The sequence below is a fragment of the Salvia splendens genome, chromosome 1 (genome assembly GCF_004379255.2).
Source record: "Salvia splendens isolate huo1 chromosome 1, SspV2, whole genome shotgun sequence".
In the NCBI taxonomy this organism is placed as follows: Eukaryota; Viridiplantae; Streptophyta; class Magnoliopsida; order Lamiales; family Lamiaceae; genus Salvia; species Salvia splendens.
Window position 1 is genome coordinate 2,909,544 of NC_056032.1, and position 26,311 is coordinate 2,935,854.

The 26,311-nt window shown below is 38.3% G+C and overlaps 3 protein-coding genes across 4 annotated transcripts; 1 reads left to right on the forward strand and 2 right to left on the reverse strand.

The window, feature by feature from the left end:
• Positions 1–4,840: 4,840 nt before the first annotated feature.
• On the reverse strand, positions 4,841–10,989 carry LOC121808294 (LEC14B homolog). 2 transcript variants are annotated; one of them, XM_042208714.1, is made up of 10 exons: positions 10,694–10,989; positions 9,801–10,192; positions 9,585–9,704; positions 9,400–9,477; positions 7,208–7,390; positions 6,959–7,036; positions 6,347–6,522; positions 6,005–6,163; positions 5,585–5,645; positions 4,841–5,221 (listed from the first exon to the last, which is right to left on the reverse strand). In XM_042208714.1, exons 2-10 carry the CDS (start codon positions 10,173–10,175, stop codon positions 5,033–5,035), a joined length of 1,419 nt encoding a protein of 472 aa, XP_042064648.1. In that variant the 5' UTR covers positions 10,176–10,192; positions 10,694–10,989; the 3' UTR covers positions 4,841–5,032. The 2 variants fall into 2 exon arrangements, with proteins under 2 accessions (XP_042064648.1, XP_042064640.1); XM_042208706.1 differs by having other exon boundaries at positions 9,801–10,216.
• A 335-nt stretch (positions 10,990–11,324) lies between these two features.
• LOC121808309 (squamosa promoter-binding-like protein 7) lies at positions 11,325–16,521 on the reverse strand. Its single transcript, XM_042208724.1, has 10 exons — positions 15,841–16,521; positions 14,855–15,156; positions 14,396–14,580; positions 14,238–14,312; positions 14,026–14,133; positions 13,492–13,609; positions 12,882–13,017; positions 12,583–12,739; positions 11,949–12,425; positions 11,325–11,857 (listed from the first exon to the last, which is right to left on the reverse strand). The coding sequence occupies exons 1-10, from the start codon at positions 16,368–16,370 to the stop codon at positions 11,684–11,686; spliced, it is 2,262 nt and encodes a 753-aa protein (XP_042064658.1). The 5' UTR covers positions 16,371–16,521; the 3' UTR covers positions 11,325–11,683.
• Positions 16,522–21,971: 5,450 nt separating this feature from the next.
• On the forward strand, positions 21,972–25,572 carry LOC121808315 (probable 1-deoxy-D-xylulose-5-phosphate synthase, chloroplastic). The gene is made up of 9 exons (XM_042208734.1): positions 21,972–22,398; positions 22,739–22,867; positions 22,971–23,135; positions 23,217–23,367; positions 23,472–23,743; positions 23,820–24,093; positions 24,206–24,795; positions 24,884–25,168; positions 25,256–25,572. The coding sequence occupies exons 1-9, from the start codon at positions 22,258–22,260 to the stop codon at positions 25,403–25,405; spliced, it is 2,157 nt and encodes a 718-aa protein (XP_042064668.1). The 5' UTR covers positions 21,972–22,257; the 3' UTR covers positions 25,406–25,572.
• The last annotated feature ends 739 nt before the right edge of the window (positions 25,573–26,311 follow it).

Below are 26,311 nucleotides of genomic sequence, written 5' to 3' on the forward strand. Positions count from 1 at the left end.
AATAGCAAGCAAGAGTATATCGTATCCCACAGAGACAATTAAGTGTAAACCTAAGTGCCACGAACAAATTTCAACTACTATCCAGACAATCAGGAAATTTGGTTTTGAAACTAACAACTACTAAAAGCATGTAAATTCAGAGAATAAAATAGAACAATTAACAAGAAAGCAATTAAGCAAGTTGTATAAGATGATAGAGAAATATGCAGAATTCAAGGATCCGATGCACAACTCATTGCCTAACCCAATTAAAACCGATTTACCATTTAAAGTCTCCAGAATTGTTGAATCAATCACAATTGTAGATTAACCCCCCCCAGGTGAGAAATCTGTAGATTAGGTGTAATAAGTGAAGTTCTCTTCTAAATCTTAGACCTAACTCCCAAAAGTTTGATTAGATTAATGATCCCACTCAGAATCTCAACTCTCCCGAGTTTTATTGAATAAAGGTGTGAATTATTCCTCTTTCAAGATTAATTATTTCATCTCTCGATTACTCTAAGAAACCCTGCACTCCCAATTGGTGATCAAGCAATTGATAGGAAAAAGCACAAGAATAATTCAAACAATTGCAAGAGCAAGATAAAAATGAAATCAATTGGATTAAAACTATGAATCAATGCATCTTCACCAAGAATCCCGCATGAACGGTTTAGTTACTCATGTTCAAAGTAGATAACAAAAAGAAACTAAGAAAAACAGAGGAAACCATGATACGAATTACAATTGGCGGAGGAATCGAAGCTTGAATCTTCAATCTTCTTCCAAGAGTTCTTCGGAGAGAGAGAGTGTGTGTTTTTGCGGCTCGGAGAGAATGAATTTCGTTGCCCTAGCTCTTGCCTCTTATTCTCTCTCAAAAAAATCGCGTCTGGCATTAAAAAATCGTCAGATAGACGGACCCGGCCGGGTGGAATTATTGCATAGGAAATTCACCCGGCCGGGTAGAAGCCACTGGACTCTTCATGAACAAAACTGGCGACCCGGCCGGGTGGAATTATTCAACATAAAAATCCCCCCGGTCGGGTAGCACTCCAGGCAGTCGCGCGCGGCTTTTGTAGATCGGCCATAGCCTCGTCTTGGCTCATTTTGACCCTCCTTTTTTACCTATTATAACTTCAAACACTAGATAAACTCATCAAAGAACCTTTATAGTGAAATATGGACATAAACTCTAAGATAATGCAATGAAAGCCCACAAAGGATCATGTTTAATGTCCAATAAAACAGTTAAAAATCCGAGTTTATTAGCTTATCATCCTCATCCAGCTCCTCCAGCAAACGGTTGAGGTCGTTATCCCTATCCTACGACGGCTCCGATGAGGTGGCTAGTCAGCTTGCCGGAGCTAACTTGGGTAGCCCCGACGCCGGCACGAGCAGTTCCCAACGCTGGCCGCAAGGAAGGAAGAAGGCGACGGGCAACGGCCGTCGCGCCGAGACTCCATCCGCCCCCGCTCCCGCTCCATTTGTGCCACCTCAACCCCCACCAACTCGTTGTGGACCCTTTTGGCTCAACTCAATTTGGCCGATAGGTCTCAGATGACTCCCGAGCAATTTGATTCACATTTGACAATGATACGGGGTCTCCGAAAAACATTGGGGATAGGGCCAGATGACTAGTCTTCCACGGGGGTATTTTTAATTATGTAATCTTTAATTTGTAGGATTTTAATTATGTAATTTTTATTTTTAGGATTTTAATTATGTACTTTTTAATTTTTTTTATAAATTATAATAGTATTTCGGGTATTTTTAATGTATTTTAATATTGTGAAAATGTTTTTGAGCTTCTTTGAATGATAGATCTCTAAGTAAATCATGAATTTTGTAGGATTTTACATTCCCAATTATCCCTGACTCATGAACTAGAATGAGATTTCTATCAACTAGTTCTTTCAAGTACTGTTCAGCAATTGTTGTCTGGCTTTTGTTATCCATTGGCTTAAGAAATCCTTCACAAACCCATAGTTCAATGATTTTTGAAGCAAAAATTTCACTTGTCTTCCTTAAACACTCCCATATACAAAAAATAAGGCTTTAGATAGGCAGGCAAATAGTTATAGCTCCGCTTCAATATTCTCAAGCAATAATCATCATTCTCCGAATTCACTATTGAGGTTATGTTTTCCTCTATGTGCTCCCAATACTCTAGTGTAAGTTCGGATCTAACCATTAGACAACCCTACCACAGCAATGGACAAAGGAAGTCCATTACACTTTTCGACAATTTTCTTTCCAATACTCTCGAGATGAGTAGGAAGACTTTGTTCCCCAAATACAGTTTTTGGAGAACGAAGTCCAACCGTTGCAGAAGTGCACGGTTGCGCTCCGGCAGTTGGCCTACGGCACCACGACGGACATGTTCGACGACTACCTTCACGTCGGGGAGACAACTGGCCGCGAGTGCTTGAAGAAATTTTGTAGGGGAGTTGTGGAGACTTACAGCTGCACATATTTGCAAAGGCCGACTGCTGACGATTGCCAGGCCCTAATGAAGATGCACGAGACGGCGCACGACTTTCCTGGAATGCTAGGGAGCATAGATTGTATGCACTGGGAGTGGAAGAATTGTCCGACGGCGTGGAGAGGTCAATTTACTAGTGGATACAAGGGCAACCACCCAACGATGATCCTCGAAGCCATCCCTGACCATCGGCTCTGGATCTGGCATACTTACTTCGGTGTGGCGGGTCGAACAACAACATCAACGTCCTGAACTCCTCATATCTCTTCACCGAGCAATGCAATGGCAACAACCCGGCCATCGAGTTCACTGCAAACGGACGCCAACATCATATGGGGTACTACTTGGCCGATGGCATATACCCGAGGTGACCTGTTTTTTTAAAACGATCACCTGCCCAATCGGTTAGAGAAGAGTTTTATTCGCGCAAAAAACAGGAGGCTGCGCGGAAGGATGTTGAGCGTGCGTTTGGTGTGCTCCAAGCGCGGTGGGCTATAGTGAAGGGTCCGGCGCGGTTCTGGTACAAGGACGTCATCGCCGATGTCATGTATGCGTGCATCATCTTGCATAACATGATAGTCGAACACGAAGGTGGAAGAGTCAACGAATGGGGCGATGATGAAGCGAGATCTAGCTCCAGCACGGCGACCCCACCCCACGTTCGAGGATTACCGGTGGGGCTACAATGAGGTTCTAGCTAGACATGCCTCAATGCTGATAGGGCTACAATGAGGTTCTAGCTAGACCCCGCAACCAACAATGAAATGAAGTTTTTTATTTCGTACTGTAATCTATGAACTTTCAATGAAATGGAGTTTTTTATTCAAATTTTATAGTGTTTATTTATTCAAATAAATAAAATGTTATAGAGATTACTATAAGGTGGATTATAGGACATCCCATTGTAGGTGGAAGAGTAGGAGAATAAAATCCTGATATGGCGGAGGACAGGGCACCTTATAGGACGGTCTATAGGGCGCCCCAGATGCTCTTAAATTCAGATGGAGAAAATAATGATTTATTTTGTCTAGCCATATCACCCCTACTTAAAGAGGGGCTTAAATGTTCAAAATTCTATTTGACCACATTTTAGTTCAAAATGTGTAGTAATAATATTTGAGAGATTTACTGGATCTAATGCCCAAAAATAATTCATTTTTTTAAATCAATTTATGAACTAAAAGAAAAATTCAATGAAATGAGAGAAGATTATTTGTAGCATGAGCGATGGGAAAAGTACAAGGTAGAAGTGTAATTTTCTGTAAACATGCTTTTGATTAATTGAAACCTAAAACATGTTTTTCTACAGAACGGAATAGTACCTTCTTGATTCTCTAAAGAATCGTAGATGACTAGCTACTTCTCCACGTGAAGATCTACGATACTTGACCACAAATCTTCTGACTGGTTCCCGAACTGTATTCCGATATCAGTGTGGGCTGATCTTATTAGGACTTAAATAAAGAAGACATAAGTTTATCACGGAGTAGGAAAGGGAGAAAAAATCGTCCCCTGCGGCTTATGGGAGTGGATGAAAATTTCAGAGGAAACTAAGAGTATTTTTTGTCTAATTTATTCTCCAATTTATAATAGTTACATATTGGACCCAGTCAGGGATCTATGGAGGTTTGGATGTGGCCTCCCCCAATTAGCTTTACTAATTAAATTGAACCCACAATTTTATACAAGCTTATATTGAAATATTATTATCAGCCACTACAGTAATAATATTCCAATGTCCATCCAAATTCGAAATTACAAGCAATCCGGGTTTCCATTTTATTTTTATGTTTATTTCTCGCACTTAAGATATAAATGTTCATTAATTAATTAGTATATGCTATAGACTTAATTAATTAACATTTTATTCATTCCAATAGTGGACTTAGCAAGAAACACTTATTTATTATTCATAGAATAATTAAATTCCAACTAGCTAGGTTTCGAATAATAAAACCTTGTTCCGAATAATTCAACTTAAAGAAGCTTCCAAAAATGCAACTTAGAGATACTATTATGATGTATATCATGCATGCAACTTAAAAGAATATAAAAATAGGATCCATATTTCATTAACTTTTTTCATCCATTTTTATTTACAAAGTCAAACACTTCTATAAAACTTGCACCAGTCAAATATTAGCGAAGATCCCCTGCTATATTTGGTGTTATATCTCCTATTGCTTGTCATTTTATAATAGGAGAGATAGCACCAAATATAGTACTCCAAATATGAGACATCTATTGGGGATCCGAGGGAGTATGAAAGTATTAAACGAGTCATCGAAAATTTCTGTATACATATCCTGTCGAGGATTCATTGTTACAAATCTTGTATACATTCTCTTAAATCTGCATGTAGGTAACTTCTGAAACTTCTTAAAAACGAAACTGAATCTGCAGAATCTAAATATTTCTATACGTAGTAAAGTTGAGAACAGGGAATCTGCATGTATGTAACTGATAACATGATTTGTAGTTTGCAACTAAATCCTAATAATTATGTTGAAAACAGGAATCATACAAATGTGATCGCTAAATATATATTCTACACATTCTTGAATGCCAAGACTAGTAGAAAAACCGTCTCCTTCCGACTGGTACAGCCGGTGACGTGGTTTTCCCGTTATCCGGGAACTCCCAACGCGCAACCACACCATCCCAGGATGAGCTCACCAGCATAGGGTAGAACGGGTGCCAGTTGCAGTCCCGCACCGGATCCTCATGGTAATCGAGTTTTGCAACTTGATCGCCACTCAACTGTCGAACATAAATCAAATTAGACGGTCCAAACATTCATCCATACTCAAGCCCATATCCAATCGTATATTTGTAACTTTGCAAAACTAGCAGTATTTGGATTTGGGTCGTGGCTCATCTGATGTATCTTGACCCGTCTAACCATCTTACACAAGATTTTCCAAAATAAATAGTCCTCACTATCAACATCATTATAAAGTAGTATGTCTTTAGTATCTCTAACTTCATACGCATTTTTTCATTGCCCATTGTTATTAACCAGGCATAGTTCAATGCCTTTTATTGGAAAACTAAGTATAAAGTAAAAACAGTGCTCAATGCAGCATGCAGGAAAACATCGTATAAAAAGGATATAACACGTACCACATCATAAACATAAACGCAAGAATCAGTTGATCCCGTATATATATACCTTTGCCCGGTGCTGCAGATATGAAAACAGAACAACAAAAATAAATAGAAAGTGAGAATATGAGACATATAAGTCCAAATTTTGACAAGATACAGACAAGCAACAGACTAGCAGTGAGTACGATTAGTGCCACAGTAAGAAGCGGTCAATTTCATGCATTATTCACTTTCCTGACAACCATCATTAGTACAAAAACTCAGAAGAAACATTAGCCATCAATGTAAAAACGATATATTTAAGAGTCAAGTCATTAGTATAACAGCTCAATCATCACATTTTAAAGCCAGTATGCCGTGTAAAAGTTTATATGCTCCGTTGACCTTACCAACTGAAACATTAAGACAGAACAGAACCACTGAATCGTAGTTTACCTAAATGCTGGCGAGAAATAACAGCGTATCAGAGTGCGCAAGACAGTATGTCCCTTATACGTAGCTATTGACAGATCATCGGGAAGCTTCAGATTTCTAGCCTGTTCAGGATATTCCATCCATCTATAGTCCCATTCAGAATATCGGCGTCTTGGCACGCTGAAGCAAAAAAAACATAAATGCTCGTCACTATATTAAAAAAAGCTGCAGCCTAACCCAGTTTGGTAACAGAATTAAAACTCAAAAAAGGTATGTGCAAAGTATCTTTGAGTGCACAAATCAAACAGAGGGAAAGTATTCTCATAAAGCATGTAAAAATTGCAGCCAAAAGCAGTAACATACTAATTAACATTAGATGACATCTTCCTTATGTCCCAAAGTTTAATGGATTGATCTTTTCCATTTGAGATAAAGTAACGTCCATCTCCACGGGTATCAATGAATGTGATGCCTTCTAAATGTCCCATCAGGACTCCAGCAGCTTGCCCCTTGGTTGCAAGGCAACGTCTGTCCCAAACCTGATAGGAACCAAACAATGTTGAAGTATTTGAAATTTAGTGTATGGTCATGAAAACGGAAGATATTGCATTGTTATGCTCAAAGCATAGAATATCTAAATGCAGAAAACATGAGGTGGTACGGTACAATTCTCAGATTCAGTTGACATATGTAGTGTGCATATTGAACATTTTAGCTATTCAAGGTCTAGAACGACAACCGGTCGAAAAGGTGTTGACATTACGGATGGATACGACAAACTATCCATGGCATAAGCTAAACAACTACCAACATGCTTTGAAGACAAGATAAGTTTGCAAGAGAAATAACATTGTTGAGCATATAATTTATCTTTTCTTAAAAAAAGAACAAAAGAACAAAAACACCATCTTGTGGCAGAAAAGGGCAGAATAAAACTTCAAGTTGACTAATTATAAAATGACGAAGAAGCATTACTTTGCACAGGCGATCATCGCTTCCCGAATATATGATGTTGCCACTTTCATCCGCAAAGCAAACAGAATTGACATCAGCCTGCACAAAAAGTGATTTGTACAATAAATTGTTTTGCATATCAATTTTTTTTGAGAAGAAATAAATATCCACAAAATCTCCAAACCTCATTACTATAAAAGGTCTCACCAGTAGCATTTCTGAAAACAATTATAAGAGCTGTGATTTGAAAACTATACTACACATAAATACCCGATGAGCTGGAATTCGGAGGCTTAGCTTTCTGGCTTCAAGATCATAAACATATATTGCATCGTCACTGCTAGCAGCAACAATTTCTCGCCCATCAGTAGAAAACTTAACGGAGAAGATGCCAAAAGAATAGTTCTCATAATCATCAACGTTGGGTGAAAATTCAAGACCTTCATGAATCTCCTGAAAAAGAAACCAATAGTTACAGAATTGCATTGATAAACTGTGACCTATAATTTTCCTATAACATGATAAAATTACATGTTTAGTTGCAATAAATGCCATCAGTGAAACATTTTATCAGCAAATAACCCATGAAGGTTCACTATTTGTAACTTACTGTAAGAGCATCCACTACGCGTCCCGCGCGCGGCTCGCGTTCCGTCCCGGAGGGACGGTTCCGCCGCGGGACGCGTTGCACCGTTCCTCCTGTCCCGTAGCCCGTCCCCAGCCCGTATCCGCGAGACAAGGGACGCGCCGGCCCGTCACGCGCCCAGGCGACGTGTCGCGCCCCCGATGCATGCGTGACGCCCACTCGCTGGCCCGCGAGTGGGCGTCGTCACGGATGACGCAATAATTCATTTTTTAAAAAAAATGAATTTTAATAAAAAAAAATAATTTTCAAACGGTAATATTACCGTTAATTTTTTATTTTCCTTTTTAAAATTTTTTTTTACTCTATAAATAATCCTATTTCATACGCATTTCAAACACAAACACACATCTATTCCTCTCAAATCCTCTCTATCACTCCAATTTCCATCTTAAATCAACTCAAACAAATGGATCCTTTTGAGCAAATGCGTCAATTAATGGAACAATCACTTGAAAAAGATCGACGACGAGAGGCGGAGGAAGCCGCGCCACCCCCACGACGCTCCCAGAAGTACATCAATCGGAACCAGGAGGAAGCCGCCACACGGTTAGTACGCGACTACTTCTGCGATAACCCGATTTGGGGAGATACCTACTTCCGTAGTCGTTTCCGCATGAGTAAACCGCTATTTCTCCACATAGCGAATACTTTGGCGGCCCGGGACGATTGTCAGTTCCTCCTCAACCTGCATGAACAAATGCACGGATTCCCCGGGATGCTTGGCAGTGTCGATTGCATGCACTGGCAATGGAAGAATTGCCCGGTGGCTTGGAGGGGGTCCTACACGAGCGGCCACAAAGGCACCCACCCAACCGCTGTACTCGAGGCCATTGCCGACTACCGGCTTTGAATTTGGCACGCGTACTTCGGGGTCCCTGGCTAGCACAACGACGTAAACGTGCTCCACCAGTCCGACCTCTTTACTGAAGTTTTGGATGGTAAAGCGCCGGCCATCAACTTCCTCACCAACAACCGGCTGTATAAAATGGGGTACTATCTCGCCGACGGCATCTACCCGAAGTGGCCGACCTTAATGAAAACGTGCAGCCGGCCTGCGAACCCAAAGCAGGCTCTTTTTGCGCAGAAGCAGGAGGCTGCGCGCATGGATGTGGAGAGGGCGTTCGGGGTTCTCCAAGCGCGCTTCAACATCATCAAAGCCCCGACTCGTTCGTGGTTCATGGAGAGCATGGTCAACATCATGTATACGTGCATAATCTTGCACAACATGATTGTCCGAGACGAAGGACCCGATGCGGGAAATTGATTCGATCCCGAATCCCCCGGAAGCTCAACCGCAAGTAGTCCGCCGCGAAGTGGAGCGCATCCGTCTATACAAGAACGGTTGGCTATTCGGGCAAGGACACGCGACTCTAGCACCCACACCCAACTCCAAGAGGATCTAATTGAGCACATTTGGGAAAACTTTGGCGGAGAAGATTAAATTATGTCATTTTTATTTTTTTAGAATTTTAATTATGTCTTTTTTTTCTTTCTTTTTTTTTAAAGTTTAAATTGTAATGTTGTTTTAATTTTAATGAATTGTGTTTGTTTAATTTGAACTGGGTTGAAAAAAAAAATAAAAAATGAAATTGAATGAATTGTAATTAAGGGACGGTTAAGGGACGGAGCGTTGCAGGTTCCGTCCCTTAGTTAAGGGATGGAGGAAAAAAGGACAGTGGGACCCTGAAATAGTGATTAAATAGTAGTTAAGGGACGGTATAGAGACAGCGTAGTGGATGGCCTAAGAGTCAGACAAATAATAAAGTCTTTTGTAATGAATTTAAGAAGAAAATGTTAAGGAACTTGAAACACAAACCGTCACGTTTGCATGCGACTGTTTTGTACCAGATCCAACGTCTACAATATGGACAACTGGAGAGATACTGGAATATACCTGTGAGATTATATAAATACTGAGATAAACATGGCATACTATCCGCAGTAAGGGATAATGGAATACAGTAGTAGGCGAAATTTTATGCGAGAAGAGAGTGATCTTACAAGAAATCGACGATCTGGTGACAGAGAAGTATCAGTGATAGTCCACCTCAAGCTCCTAGCATGAATATCTTTATGAATTTTCCATCCATGATCAACGTCATATATTTTGATATGACTTTCCTGTTGAAGAAACAAGGAAAATTCTCATCAATAACCAAAATTTCTGCATGCACAACTTTCAAATTTATAACCAAGATTTCAAATCATCAGCGATACCTGAAATCCAGCAACAAAAAGAGAACCATCATCAGAAAATTGCGACACATATGCACAACTCGTCATCTTATCAATCACAGAGGGGGTACTACGGACAGGCAAATACCGGCTCAAAACATGACAAGAATCTGATGTAGAAAACCTCCCTTTCCCACTGTAGTTGCACTCTCTACCCATCATCATTTGCACTGGCGAAACGAGTGGTGCAGTACTCTCTCCAGGCAACACCTGCCTCAGATGCTTGTGTGGCGTGGACCTTAACTTTGTCACCTGTGCAAATTCATCATCGGCACAGCCTATTCGGACATAGCCACGTGATTCTGCATACTCGTCGAAGCCAACTCCAGGATTAATGTATCCTCTCACCCTACTCATTTTCCAATTTTTTTCTCCTACTCACCAAGAGAAGGAATTAACTGCTAGAATAAAAAAAAGTTCAAACACCAAAACTATAACAAACATATAAATGCACCGATTTACAGAGAAAATAAAAACTCGGAGGCTATAAACAAAGATCAAATCGACAAGTTCACAATGGCCTCAAACACAAGCTCATTGATTATTCATACAAATCTTATATCCAAAAAAAACTAAACTCAAACCTCAAAAAATAATAAACTCATTAACTCTTAATTAAATATACAAATGCACTTAATCAGAGATAGAAAACAAAAGCTTAAAAGCCATAAACGAAAATTAAATAGAAAGGTTCCAATGAAGACCTCAATTTCAAACACGAGCTTGCCGAGAGATTATTCAAAAAAAATTATCTCAATCGAAATCGGAAACACATATACTCCTATAAGAGAGTCATCACAACTTCATCAATCACGAAGAATCAAATAGCTCAATTAAAAAAAAAGTAATTTAAAAAAACAACAATATGCTCTCACCAACGATTCCAGCTTCAATCACTGCAACCACTAAAATTCCTCACTTATAACAACGAGAGGAAGAGAGTTAGAGCGAAACGGTCGGCAATCGTAAGCAGCGATTGAGGATTTTGGTGAGATCAAAAATCCAGCTACAACAATTTTACTACCTGAGTAAAATTTGTGTGACTAACAGAGGGGAATCCGATTTTTTGTTAGATTGATTTTCAGAATTTCTTATGTGAGTGATGAGAATAATCAAGAAGACGGTTGGGCTTTCAATAGCGGCTTCGAGGTCGCGTGTGCCCACACTCGTGTGATCGCGTGGCGAAATCTGGTCCAAATATGAGTGTGTGCTGATTATAAATATAATGGGCCTTAAATTGACATTTTAAATGTTGAGATATTTTTTTGAAATATTTACGAGGGATACATTTCCTTTATGAAACAGCTCAATGTATGAGATTATTATACTAGTATTATTTGTTAACATACAGAAATATAACCAAATATTTTTTTCTATAGTTTAGTAAATAGGGATCCTATTATTTAATCTTGATCCAACATATCCCTATTTCTTATACTCAAAAAGTGATTTCCTGCCCATCAGAGTAGCGAGGGCAAAAACTAAATATTGATCTCGCAACATCTGTTAAACGACAACGACGATAACCATTTATTTTTATTCTTTCAGGTTAATAATCATACACCAAAAGAAATTTGAATAACAAACCCCACAACAGAACTTACTAGGAGAAAGTTCACAAAAAAACTAAAATTACAATCATCTCCCCCAACTTTCTTCAAGGCTATGTCAAGTAATGCACCATCAAGATCCCCGTGCAACGTGCTGCACATTCGACTAAAGAGGAGAAAAGAGCGCAACTATTCAGGGCTGTCGAACAGGCACCTCCGGATAGTGGTGGCGATCTTGTCGACCCTTTGAGGTTGGAAGAGGGCAACACAGACTCCCAAACAGATGCAAATGGCAGCCACAGCCATGATGCGGGTTCATGAAGTAAGAAGTCTCCGTGAGGACATGAGGCCTGGTGATTTTTTAGGCCAATCATGAATGTTGACATTCATGATCACCTCTTTGTTGATGAGAGGAGCTGTTGCAGCAACGGCATCTAGTGATGACGCCTCTCTGCCCCATGGAATGTCGTCAGGTGCTTCTCGAACGCCCTTCAAATTTTAAATTGGCAACACAACATCAGATGCTAGGAGCATTTAGATTCTCCATTAATTGGTACCAAAAATTTCAATTGCTTCTTACATTTCCATCAACTGCAGATGTGGCTGCAGAACAACTATCCTGTGGTCTGTGATCAAGCATACCTTGTACAATCTCCATTTTGGCCAGTAATGACCTCATATCGGAACCAGATACACCACCAACGTCATTTTTATCTATTGAAGATTCCAAAGAACGAAATACTCTCTGCAAAATGGCAGAAGGCCCTTTCTCTATCAGAAAGTCCAATAAATAGTCGAATCTTTGCACGTCCGAAGATGTCAACAATTTCCCCAACACTGGTTTCTTCAACGACCATCCTAAATCTAAGAGAAACCCTGAGAAATGTCTCTGTCTTGAAGCCAGGACTCTGCATGCATGCCTTGGATGTGATGCAGGTTGTTCTTGAGAGGATGTTGAGTTATCAAGCTTACGTTGCAAGATCTCCATTTCTTCGCAAGTTTCTTTATCACCAAAAAGTATAGGAACAAAGTTTGATAAACCAGATTGGTTTTCAACCTGTGCAAGCAGCCCAATCAAAAAATAAGGAAATGCAACCATGCCAGTGTTTCATCATTCCTATTCATATTTTTCTAGATACGTAACGAGAAACGACAGCATAATTAGTTTATGCAAGAACAACAAAGGTCAAAAGTGAGCCAACCACAGTTCTCACCTCGATGAACGCTGGCCCTGAGAGATCCATGTCGGTTTGAGGAACAAATATCTTCACCAGTTGATGGTTAAAATAGTTGCTCTCACCTTTCTTACAGCACAGAGATGAGACACAAATTTTGTACGCCAAGTACCGTCCATTACAAGAAACTAGAAACCTGCCAAAGGAAATCAAAGAAACCCACATTCCAGAAGATCAGACACACTGAAGCTATCTGAAAAAATAGGCATTCTTAAAAAGAAGAAACCTTAAGAAAGAAAGTAAAGCAATAACTTATCAAGAGTATAATCCATATATACCGGAACTTAGGTTGGAGTAAGTCACTTCCACAAGCTACAAACTCCATCGGCCTGCCAGCCTCAAAGCAAGTCGGGTAGATATAATGAAGCTTAGGAGATTTATCCTTTATGCTGACTGGTACTACTGAATGTGCATCTGTTTTCACAAGAATCCAACAACATATTAGAAGCTAATTGGATTAATGAAATTTTCTTCGCCGCACATCAATCAAATAGTGCGTAGCTCTGAGTGACAAAACTGTTTTATTCCCATTCATTTAGAAAATCATAATCTTTTGCTAAAGTTTAGATAAATATTAGTAGTATTAAAGAATCTTAACCCTAAGCTGCTGGTATGCATTGTTTAACCAAAACACAGACACAATTTCAGGATACGAAAAAGTTTTCAATTTTGTTTGAAATTGAAAACACAGTTTCCCTGCATGATAAGACAACTTTTCCTACAAAATGAACCAACAAAACAAGCCACACAACTTTAAGAACTTCAAGCTCAATGCATAAACAGAGCATCAATCCTGACATGTTACAAAACCTGTGAAGGTAATGTGTGTGCATCAACAGATCTAAAACATGCTAAGACCATCAATCATGCAGCAGAATTTCAACCAACCTTTTGTGACACGAAAAATCATGTCATTGACATAAACGAGCATTGTCCCTTTTCCAGATAGCATGCTCCCAGGCGAGCCAATGAGGTCTTTTATGTATGAAGCTGGTTTATCCAATAACTGCTCGAGGCAAGTATGCAGAATAGCTAGAAATGAGACATCCATAAGGCCTGTACTTATTACTTACCGATAAAATGTCCATACCATGCACAGATACATCATTCAAGAAGGCGTGCATGAATGATGGCTATTTAAGGAGCTGTCATATCATGTAAGTAGACGTGTATGAATCCTGATTATTTAAAGGAGTTATATCCAATCGACATAATCAACATATCTGCAAGCAACAACAGAAAAGTATTTAACTACCATTGGACTTTTGCCTGCCACTACATTTAGAGCACAGCCTCCATACATCTATGGTCTATCTTAAGCTCAACTTATGCTGGATGGATGATGGCTGCAATTGTACGACTGTACGAATACCCATATTTACTATTATACCAAAGATATGAAGAGTATAAATTTGGGATTACCTTAAGCCACATTGGATTCGGCATTGCTATGAAAACTGTCAATATTGTACAACCGGGACGGATATACCCCTCCAACTCAACAGGCATGCTAGCCAACCATTCAAATATCTAATAAAAAAGTAAGCAAATGTTAAACCCATCACATCATTATTAGAGATAATATAGATTTATCTCCATTGTATACTATACTGCAATAAGAATCTGTTGAATACTTGCAGTCGCAACCGTCGAGGAAACTCAGCAGGGTTCCAGTCATACAGCTTGAAGGAGATTCGACCGGTGGGACACTGAGAGGAGTTTAGAAGCATAAGGATTAACTCAGCTAGAGTGAAAAAGAAATAAATGAGAGATGGATAAGACAAGTGGTTACCACAGGGGACAAATTGTCACTGTAAGAAGGAGCGCGTTTAGAGTTTGGACTATGTTTATGCTCATTGACACGAATTTCACTGGGGACATGACACGGTGCAACCTTCTCGCCCGGAGAACCTTGGGAATCTGAACCCAAAGATACTTCCGAGACACGTCCATCTGATTTCAACAATATGTCCTTTTCTGGAGCATCAATAATTCATTTAGGGTGGTTGAGACCATACAAAATGCTAGCTAATGCGCCCACGACCATTTTTAAAAAGGCAAAATTATATAGTGAAACAATATTTTCTCATAATTGTTTAAGACTAGCAACATGTGATCATTGGTTGCTGCCAAGATTTAAGTATCTAAAAACTTAAGGGTATTCCCTGAATTGTACAGAAGGTGAGAAATAAGCCAGTTCAAAGCATGTAAAATTAAAAATTATCATGTACACTAAATACAACTGTCATACCTTTTCCTCCATCATCATCTTCCTTTACATCATTAACCAAGACAACCTGTGGAGGTTGCTTATCTGTCCCTCCTTTAGACTCGTTAGATTTTCTTCGACATCTATCATTGTGTTTTTCTAATTTTCCCCCATCATCATCATCATCATCTTCCTTGACATCATCAACCAAGACAACCAGTTGAGGTTCCTTATCTGTACCTCCTTTAGACTCATTAGATTTTCTTCGACGTCTGTCATTGTGTTTTTGTAGTTTTCTCCGGCAACTACGTTTACCCTCGTCAAAACTAGACAAGAGATGAAACCTGCCAGCATCATGGCATATTGACATGTAAGCAAAAAGTGCAATAAAGATTTTAAAAAAAGGTCGGCTAACTCCATTGCACTTGAGTTTGATTATGATTCGCTTCAGGCTACTACTCACTGGCTGCGACATATTCAAAATTGCTCATATATACCAAAGCATGAGATTTTTTCTGTGTATAACTTGACTTATGATTTAGCACTTTTACTTCAAACAAGATAGAGAAACTGTTAAGCCATTTGCTCAACAAAACAAGTGATTCCTTTCCTCACCAGTCCCTCACCACTCTCAATTCAAATGAATTAAGATCATATACCACACCCAATTTTCATCACTTCATACTTCAAAGCAAGAAAGAAATACCATCTATGGTGTTTAACAAACTAAAAACAACAAAAAAACATAAATAGACCAAAGCGACACCCTGTTGACAACGAAAGCTTCACAAGCAATAAATACACATTGATTCATTCAATTCTAAAAAGAAAAACGATCATAATAATTGCACCGAAAAAAAAACAACTTCCAATAACCATCATCAAGATTCAAAACCACATCCATTTTCTTTTCCTAGCAATAACACTTGACAACTAATGAAAACATGACTCGAAGCAAAAAACAACAACAAAAATTTCCACTGACCAATCATGAGAAAATCAAAATCAATAATCAAATCAGAACTTACTTTCCACACTGCTGGCAGTACCTCTTGCTCTCTCCATCGATCACCACGACGGCGGCATGAGCGCACTTGAGGCAGACGCGGTGGCGCTTGTGGTACCCATTGAGCTCACTGATGTCGGCCTCGCAACCCGGCACCTGGCAGAGGAGCGGGCCGGCAGTGGCCCGCACCGCGCGGGTCCGCTTCTTCCCAGGGAGAGCGGACTCTTCCTCCTCCTCCAATTTCTTGTCCAGCTCAGGGCACGCGCACGGAACTACACCCGCCACAAAATTGGGGCAAAGCAGCCTCGGGTCGCGCTTCCTGACCCGGCCCAGGCTCTCCGACTGCTGGCTGTAGTCGAATCCGGGTTCCGGTTCGTGCTCCGGACCCGACCCGGGTTCGGATATGGCGGCGGCGGAGGTGTTTAGGGCTTCGTCGATGTCGAAATCCAGGAAATCAGACCAGTCGAAGAGGGCCGATTGGGTGGGATCGTCGGCGGCGGCGGATGCCAGGTCGACTGCATTAGGTATTGGCGGCGGCGAGCTGTGCTCCATTTCGTGTTGGCGGCGGCGGCGAATGCAGGAATTTGGCGGAGGCGCAGAGGGATTGCGATAGAGTTGATCTTTTGAGATTTATCTTTGATTCTAAAGGTGGACTTGGTTGCAGATTGAGACTTTGTTATTGTCAGACAAATCTATCTTTCTTTCCTAAAACTGATAAAATAGTCCAATAGCAACACAAATTTTAACGAATAAATTTTTTTATAAATATATATAGATGACCAATAGAATTAAAACATACTCGTCCTAAATGTGAATTTTATTCATTAAAATGTCAAGCAAGTTAAATGGGAGACATTGTGTACATTATATCATATGATACTCTGCATTATCAAAGATTTAGTTATCGTTGGACTATATTCCATAAGAGAAATCTATTAAAAAAATGGTAGAATATAGTACAAATGAATCCATCTCATTATAAAGAAAAAGCTTACCATGAATAAAAGAAACTAATTTTGATGATGCCCGAAATATAAAAACATGAGTATTTTTTATACAGTTTTAATCAGTTTTTTGTAAAAATGGATTACTTTTGAAAACATAATCATAATCATAATCTACTCTTTTTGGTGTATCCATAAAAAAGGTAGTTCAATCAATCACTTTAATTTTTTTAATCACACTCATGTACTACCAATTTTATATGTTAGTAAAATTTGTTAGAGTAAAATTTATCGTAAAAGTAAATATTGCATATTTAATATGACGGAGGGAGTACCATTTGAATAGTTATTCAATTTTCAATTAAATAAAATGTTGAGCCAAGTATGATTTGCAAAGTTAATATAGAAATAATTCAGAAAAAAACAATATAGAAATTAGAAACCAACGAATTGGTGGTAGCATTAAACAGACCAATACCGTCTAATTATTACTAGTACATTATACTCCTAGGTTACAATTACATCGATGGCGACAGAAAGGTGAGAATATATACATTAATTTTATTTACTCACGACTTTCACGTGGTAGACTTTCAGAGGTAATCAAATACTACATGAAATTAAGTGATACATTTTCTTCTTATTGCTCCTCTCATCTATAAATAAATATATTTCAATCTATCTTGTTTTAAGAAAAAAAATAAAGAGTGAGAAAAGTTAATAAAATATGAGTCATACTTCTAAATGTGACTTGAACATGTTAGTAAAATATAAAAACCATAAATAGTAAAATTGAACTTAAACACTTAATGATAAATATTTCATAATGATAATATTATACATTTAATGACAGATGTTAGATAGCTATAAATCATACTCCCATGTATTTGATACATTTCCCTAGATTATAATGTTAGTTCAAAGACAAAAGACAAAGCATTTACTACAATTAATGATCAAATAAATTGTAATTAATACTATATTTTACAGAGGATAGTAGATTGTAATTGAGAGTTTAAAGTTAGTAAATTAGAATTAGAATCAATTAATATTAAAATACGGAGTATTATATAGTGCTTAATTGCATATGTGAAATTCTTGCATTTTAAGTTCCACATGTTATTTATCATAGAAAATCAAAAATTTGTACTTTCAAAAATTAAACTGCTACTCACCATTTTTTGCTCTCCCTCTTTCTCAACTCCTATTTTATCAATTTACATAATTCAAGTGAATAGTTCAACAAGATGGACCACAACAAAAATTCTAAAAGGGGCATTAATAAGTGATCGAGTCATATAAATTAATTAATTATAGAGACATACTGATTTGGAGTTGAACCAAACTATTTGGAGAGTTGTTGCAATAATATAATTATTGTGTGTAGCTTACTTTTAATAACGATTTGTTATCGAATTGCCGCAAATTTTCCTATCTATTAAATACTCCATAAGCATTTTAACAACTAAGTTATGTTTGATCGTCCTCATTTAATTTCTCACCAACGAAACTTAATCGATTTTTGTCCAAATAAATCATACTCCTTACTAGTATAATACTATTCTACATAATCTAATTCGTGGGCCTTAAAATTAAATTAATAATGGGCTTGACTATTTAACTTAATATTGGGCTTGACTATTTAAGTTAATATTGGGCTTAAATATTTGTTACACAAACTGGAATCGCCGCCTCCGTCGCATCACGCTCCGCCCCGGTACCCACCATTACCTCCGGCATCCGCCACCGTTCGTCATCCGTCTTCCCTGATCCATATTCAGGTTAGCTGTTTGCCTAAATTTACGATTCATGCCTCAAATCTATTGTGGAATGTACGTAGGGCTCGAATTTCTTTCTATGTTGTTGTGGCTTGCGTTTGTTAATGTGGCGGTGTGAGCAATGCTGAAATGGATTGGTGAGGGTAGTGGTTGTTTTATAATGCATTGATGTAGGGCAAATGATATATGAAGGAACTGCACACAATTTGTTCGATGAAATGCTTGTTCACTCTTTTTAAAAAATACTTAATTGGTTATCGGATTGGCCGAGCAGATATTAATCGATAAACGGAATAACCGGTCAATCGGCTACGGCATGGGGAATTGCAGAATTTTGAGAGGAGAAGTCGAGCTAGTTGAGCAGTTGAGCTGCGCTTAGTTAAGTAGTTAAGCTAGCTTACGTTGCATTTAGAGAGCGATGATCAATGTATGTAAGCAGCAATTTGTACAATACATCTCTCAATTTGGAAATGAATCAACTTTTAGTTTGTGTATCCTCTGTCTTCTCTTCTATATATCAGTTCTAGTGTTAGTCTCTTAATCGCTGTTCATTGTTGGATGGTATAAACATCGAAGCCAAAACCGCTATACATTCAAACAAGTATAGTGTACCCTACGATCCTTACAGTTTCCTATTTGAGAAGTATTAGTGATTATAGAGAAATTAGAAGGGGAATATGTATGGAAGGATACAAGAATTCGTTGTAAAAACTTAATCTTTATTGTATCTGTGTTTTGCTCCTTTTGAGATGCTGCAAATTTTGCCTGCTGGTGTTAATTTTTTCTAATTTCTGGCTGCCCTAAAATTTTAACAGTCTAGTTTTGAGCAGTAAAGATGGGTGAGAAGAAGAAGGCAGGTGCTATGTTAGTTCGGCTTGTATCGGCAGCTGGAACTGGATTCTTCTATGTCGTGAAGAAGACAAAGAGGCTCCACAGCAACAATATCAAGCTGGAGTTCCGAAAGTACGATCCTCGTGTCAATCGTCATGTTTTGTTCACGGAGGCAAAGATGAAGTGAGAGTATAACTTCTATTTGCATATTATATAGCGTTTGAAGTTTAAATTTGAATGTGGTTATGCCAGTTCGGCTTGTCATTTTGATTATAATCTGGAGTTGATGCTTTTGCAATCTACCCTGTCTGATTTCACTTTTACATGTACTAGAGCACACATTTAATCATATCTAAATTTGAGTAATGTTAATTGAAAAACATGACAAATATTCCCTAGTATAGTTGAAATTATTTATCTTGATTTAAGTTTTGCGAAATTGATTAGGTGATCACACCAAACTAAATATATTAGCTAACCTAAATATGTCATCCCAATGAATATTAGTACATTATTTGCTAGAGGTGTTCCAAGCATGTATTTCAAAATTTCATTTGAATTGTAGCTCAATATGATAATTAAAGCAATAGACAAAAAGTAATTAGCACGCATGATAAACAGATAAACTTAGTAAAATCTATTAGCATTGGTTATGAATTTGATAAGCACGCTTTAAATTTGGAGGATATGTTATCCAAGCACAATTGGTTCATTATTTATGACTAGCACTTAATTAGTGGGATATCATGAATTTCCAATGCTAATGCTTAATCACCACAAATTTTGTGACAGGTTGCGTTTTGAAATAACTATTGGACGAATTTGTAGATGTTGGTCCAATCATAATAATGGTTTGTAAAAATATGTCGTCAATCGTTATGTTATTTTATTAAATAATCTGGCTGGACAAAATAACAAAATTTGTGTTTTGGAATTTTATCATGAAAAACACGATTATTTGCAATTAAAACTCTCTCCCAAGATTTTTTGTGACCAAAATTTCAATTTTTTGTTTTTGAGATCTTGACCAAGAAGTCAAGGTTTGGACTTTGTTGTATTTTCAAGAGATGCACATAAAGCCCGGAACTTTGATTTCTTGAATTGAGATGTCAAATTACAAATATTTGAAAATTTGGATCATTACAATATTTGATTAATTATAATGGATAAATTGGAGAGATGTAGATAATTATGAATTAGAAATTCAGATAACAAGATTTAAATGATAATCGCCCTCTATATTTCAGTAAAATGTTAACTAAATTAATGGGCAAAAAGTAAAACATACTACTATTATTTAGACATTTATATGACAGAATCAAGTCCATATTTCGAATGCCCTATTGAAAACATCAACAATAATAATTACTCCAACAAAATATGGTAATATGAGTATGATATACCATTTCTACAAATGATAAAGGCATTATCCACCTTTTCTAAATACGATCACTTATTTAAAAATAACATAATCATAACCCTTCATCTCTCTTTTTACACTATTCATGAATCTAATCTTTTACTACTTATTTTCATTCCTTTCTTATTTCTTATACTCCTTACGTCCACAATGAATAATCCTATTTTTCTATTTTCATCTGTTAAAAAAATTAATCATCCTCTGTATATAAGCTAATAAAAAATTACATATAACATTAAGAAGGAAAATAAATAAAAGATAAAAAAAATTGAAGAACGACAAAGCAAAAAATATGAATTTAAAAATAATGTTGGAACCTAGCACCCCTCCCACACCAATACGCAATTAAACCTAATTTTTACTCCATCCAGTCTCATAAAAATATGAACATTTGGAACGATACGAGTTTTAATGCATATTTTATAAAGTAAGAGAGATAGAAAAAAAAATTGGAGTATTGTTAATGGATAATGAGACTCATCTCATTAGAGACTAAAAATAGAATGAACTCTTTTTTATAGGACGAACAAAAATAGAAAATGTTTATACTTTTATTAAACGGAGGGAGTATAAAACAAATGGAAATATATACTATAGAATAATTAAATAAATGTATGATGACAATCGTGAGCATTTCGCGTAACTAAGCGGCTCGTTCCTTATACGCCCCAGAATAAACCGCTCGTTCCTTAAACGCCCCACAATGCATTCCTTGCGTGTCCATGAGACTCTAACAAGGAATGCTTGCACAGCAGAAGCTGTGTATTTTGGTTATTAAAAAGCATCTAATGGAAAACGATGAGAGAACACATTATGCACCACTTAATCCATGATACCTTTACACCAACGAGTAATATCACCATTTCTATACATGGTTTAAAATAACCCACGTATGATATATAGTCGATGAATTGAATGGATACATACATTATGCGATGCATATCAATTAAATTAAAATATAAAATGAAATTCAGCATATCATTACTTCTTTTTCTCAATTAGAAACAGAGCAGAGCATCAACAAGATAGAAACACACCCAACCCAATTGGAAGATAGATATATTATCATCTCTCTATCCATTCGTGATTTCTTGTGACGTGGACCAATGGGAGCTCGGTTTCACTATATCTCTCTTACATCTCCAAATACATATACATATATAAACTCAAACAGAGGTGGTGGTACCACTGATATCCTCTGTAAATGCTCCACCCAAAAAGCAATATACACAAACCAATCCCACCACCATTTCCTTTCCTCAACAATCCTTGCATTTTTAATCCCACCTCTTATCATTCCCATCATTTTCACACACACACACACACACACACACTGTGTACTGTCTTGAAAGAAGTTCAAAAACAGAGCCCAACTCAAGAATTTTCATGAACAGAGAGTAAAGTAGATATCTTTTTCAGGGAAATCTACAATCTTTGATTATTTGTAGTTAACCACATAAAAGAAGATGGCTTTATGCCCATTTGCATTTTCTGGGAATCTGAGCAAAGGATTAGTTGCAGCAGATGCTCAAAAGCACACTAATTTCTCTTCTCAGTGGATACATGGTGCAGATCTACCCTTTCACCCCTTCTGCAAGAACAACCAGGTCCTTCATTTTTTTTCTTGCCATTCTTCAATAATGTATAATTAAATCCCTAGTGGTTACAACTTTCAAGACAGATAGATGCTACACTTGAAATATAAAGCATTATATTGACAGCAAAGTAACCTATGTCATCATGATTGGCTGTTATAGTATAGTAGTACTAGAATTCAAGATTTCTTGATTGGGAAATGGGAAGAGAGGTTGTTTGCTATTATTGTTTACATTATTGAGATTATTGTTTGGGTGTATACTAGGAATAGGCTGCATTTATCTTCAGCTGGAAGTTTAGGATTGCAACAATTGATTGAAATGTTTGTTTTCTACTGGTTTAAAATTGAAGGTTAGGAAAAACAAAACAGGAATTTGTGCAACACTGTCTGAAAGAGGGGAATACTTTTCACAAAAGCCTCCAACCCCCCTTTTAGACACCATCAACTATCCAATTCACATGAAAAACCTCTCCACTAAGGTACTTACTGTACATACATATAATATAGTACTTCCCAAAATAATGAATTTTGTTAAAAATTGAGTGACTCCCTCTTTCTAAAAAGATTGAATATTGAGCTCAGGAACTGCAACAACTAGCTGATGAACTCCGGTCCGACGTGATCTTCAACGTGTCCAAGACTGGGGGTCATCTGGGATCAAGCCTTGGTGTGATTGAGTTAACCGTGGCTCTTCATTATGTGTTCAATGCACCTCAAGATCGAATTCTGTGGGATGTTGGCCACCAGGTGATGATTCTCTTCTTCATCGCAGCCTAGCTTGTGAAACATGTTTCTTGTTCTGATGGGATCTGATTCTGCGTGATGTAGGCTTATCCACACAAGATTATTACTGGAAGAAGAGATAAGATGCCAAGTTTAAGGCAGACTGGTGGTCTCTCTGGTTTTACGAAGCGGTCTGAGAGTGACTACGACTGTTTTGGCGCCGGTCACAGTTCCACAACTATCTCTGCGGGATTAGGTATGATCCTTCCAAATTGACCTGTTTATATAGGATAAGAAGAAAAGTAATGTAAATCTTATGTTACACTGAAATAGATAACTGATTTAGGATTGGCTTACCAGGAATGGCCGTGGGGAGGGATCTGAAAGGAAGGAAAAACAACGTGGTGGCTGTGATAGGTGATGGGGCCATGACAGCTGGTCAGGCCTATGAAGCAATGAACAACGCTGGGTACCTGGACTCGGACATGATCGTTATTCTCAATGACAACAAGCAAGTTTCTTTACCCACTGCAAATCTGGACGGACCAACAGCTCCTGTGGGAGCCTTGAGCAGTGCTTTGAGTAGGTTGCAGTCAAACCGGCCGCTCAGAGAGCTAAGGGAAGTTGCTAAGGTTAGTATCACGAATCAGAATGTTGCCTCTTCTGCTATCTGTAGAATGGTGTTGACATTTGTTGAGGTTGTTTCAGGGAGTTACAAAGCAGATCGGAGGGCCTATGCACGAGATTGCTGCAAAAGTTGATGAGTATGCTCGTGGGATGATCAGTGGTTCTGGATCAACACTCTTTGAAGAGCTCGGGCTTTACTACATCGGTCCAGTTGATGGTCACAATCTTGATGACCTGACGGCGATCCTTAGAGAGGTCAAGAGTACAAAAACGACAGGTCCAGTGTTGATCCATGTTGTGACTGAGAAAGGAAGGGGATATCCTTATGCAGAGAAAGCTGCAGATAAATACCATGGTAAACCTAATTTATAAGTCGCAGTGTATACATGAATTGTTCAATCAATATATAATGATATCTGTCCCAAATAATAACTCTCTGCTGGAATTCATGAGCTCACCTTTTGCAGGAGTGACCAAGTTTGATCCAGCAACAGGGAAGCAGTTTAAATCGAGTGCTCCAACTCAGTCGTACACAACCTACTTTGCTGAGGCTCTGATTGCTGAAGCTGAAGCAGACAAGGATATTGTAGCAATCCATGCAGCCATGGGTGGTGGGACGGGTTTGAACCTCTTCCAACGCCGTTTCCCAACAAGGTGTTTCGATGTTGGGATAGCAGAACAGCATGCTGTAACTTTTGCTGCGGGTTTGGCCTGTGAAGGGATCAAACCCTTCTGTGCAATCTACTCATCCTTCTTGCAGCGAGCCTATGACCAGGTAGTGCACGACGTCGATTTACAGAAGCTGCCTGTTAGGTTTGCTATGGATAGAGCTGGCTTAGTGGGGGCGGATGGCCCGACACATTGTGGAGCTTTTGATGTTACTTTCATGGCATGCCTTCCTAACATGGTGGTGATGGCTCCTTCCGATGAGGCCGAATTGTTTCACATGGTTGCAACTGCTGCAGCAATAGATGACAGACCAAGTTGCTTCCGTTATCCAAGAGGTAATGGTTTAGGTGTGGAGCTGCCGCCTGGAAACAAAGGCAAACCCCTCGAGGTACTTCTCTATTCCTCCTCTTTTAGTCCCAACGTTTTAACACTATATGAATAAACCCAACTGAGGCAAGTTTGCGTTTATTCTTTAGATTGGAAAGGGCCGCATACTAATTGAAGGAGAGAGGGTGGCTCTCTTGGGTTATGGATCAGCAGTTCAGAGCTGCCTTGCTGCAGCTGCCTTGGTAGAAACCCGTGGTTTACAGTTGACAGTGGCCGATGCTCGTTTCTGTAAGCCATTAGATCACACTCTTATACGAAGCTTGGCCAAATCACACGAGGTCTTGATCACTGTGGAAGAAGGGTCTATTGGTGGTTTTGGATCTCATGTAGCCCAGTTCATGGCTCTGGATGGGCTCCTTGATGGAAACTTAAAGGTACAAGTCTTGAACGATAGATTCAGTTATGTAAACAGCTACTTACAAGATTTACTAACACTTGTGATCACTAAAACCTTCCTGCAGTGGAGACCATTGGTTCTTCCCGATCGATACATTGATCATGGAGCCCCGGTAGATCAACAGATGGAAGCAGGGCTCACACCTGCTCACATTGCAGCGACTGTCTTCAATATTCTAGGGAAAGCTAGGGAGGCTCTGGAGATTATGTCTTAGATCGAAGAGCTGTACAAAAAACATCATATAGTATTAGCTTCAGCTTATCTAGTTTCCTACAATCAAATCACACTGCTGCTCTTGTAACAAAACGACTTAAATGTATTATGTATCACATCCTTTAACTTTCACAATCATTGAAAACATGACTCCAAAATTATTCAAAATCGAGTGGTAAGCAACAGTAAACACATATTCAAATATACTGGTCTTGATCTGACTCATTTCTAGCTTGAACTAAAACGAAAAAAGTATCATCTGGCCCTATTTCAGTTGGAAGCGAACAAGTTTCGGTTAACAATGTCATCAATCAGAGATCGCAATTATTGAACTAGTTCCACATTCTCCTCCGATAAACAAATAATCTAGCTAGGGTTTCGGATTCAAGCACCTCATCTGGTAAAACAATCGATGTAGTCGTGCTCGGAATTTGAGCTGTGAGTGCAATAACCCCCCAATTTGATCGCTTTCGAAATCAAATCTATAGCTAGAGATTGGTTACCGTCCATCCGTAGCTTTGAATCCTTCATCTTTTGGTTTCGATCTTCATTTTCTCTTCCATTCTGAGCTTCGTTTCGGTGAAAAGGGATGACGGTTTTCCGCCTAAATAAAAGACACGAGTAATAAATAAGAAAATATTTAAAATTTAAGCCATAAATTTTCTCAATTTATTAGTAACAAAATTATTTGGTTCAATCATTTCTTGCATCAACTATATTTTAATATTGAGTAATTGAAAATATTAAAAAAATATTGTTCCGAAAGGGTTTTTTCTATTTTTGTTCTAAAATAGAACTTAGATTCCTCGTTTGTTCTAGCGTTTTTTTTTGTTCCGGATTTGGGAGAGACGCATGACCCTCATGCGTCTCTTTTTAATGAGACGCATGATCGTCATGCGTCTTTCAT

Coding starts and splice junctions, on each gene's coding strand:
- LOC121808294 (XM_042208714.1), bottom strand. CDS start 10,175: ATGAGTAGGGTGAGAGGATACATTAATCCTGGAGTTGGCTTCGACGAG. Junction 9,478..9,584: donor CACCAGATCGTCGATTTCTT/GTAAGATCACTC, acceptor ATAATCTCACAG/GTATATTCCAGTATCTCTCC. Junction 5,646..6,004: donor TATTTCTCGCCAGCATTTAG/GTAAACTACGAT, acceptor TCATATCTGCAG/CACCGGGCAAAGGTATATAT.
- LOC121808309 (XM_042208724.1), bottom strand. CDS start 16,370: ATGGAGCACAGCTCGCCGCCGCCAATACCTAATGCAGTCGACCTGGCA. Junction 14,313..14,395: donor GTGACAATTTGTCCCCTGTG/GTAACCACTTGT, acceptor AACTCCTCTCAG/TGTCCCACCGGTCGAATCTC. Junction 12,740..12,881: donor TTACTCCAACCTAAGTTCCG/GTATATATGGAT, acceptor TTCCTTTGGCAG/GTTTCTAGTTTCTTGTAATG.
- LOC121808315 (XM_042208734.1), top strand. CDS start 22,258: ATGGCTTTATGCCCATTTGCATTTTCTGGGAATCTGAGCAAAGGATTA. Junction 22,399..22,738: donor CCTTCTGCAAGAACAACCAG/GTCCTTCATTTT, acceptor TTAAAATTGAAG/GTTAGGAAAAACAAAACAGG. Junction 25,169..25,255: donor TCCTTGATGGAAACTTAAAG/GTACAAGTCTTG, acceptor ACCTTCCTGCAG/TGGAGACCATTGGTTCTTCC.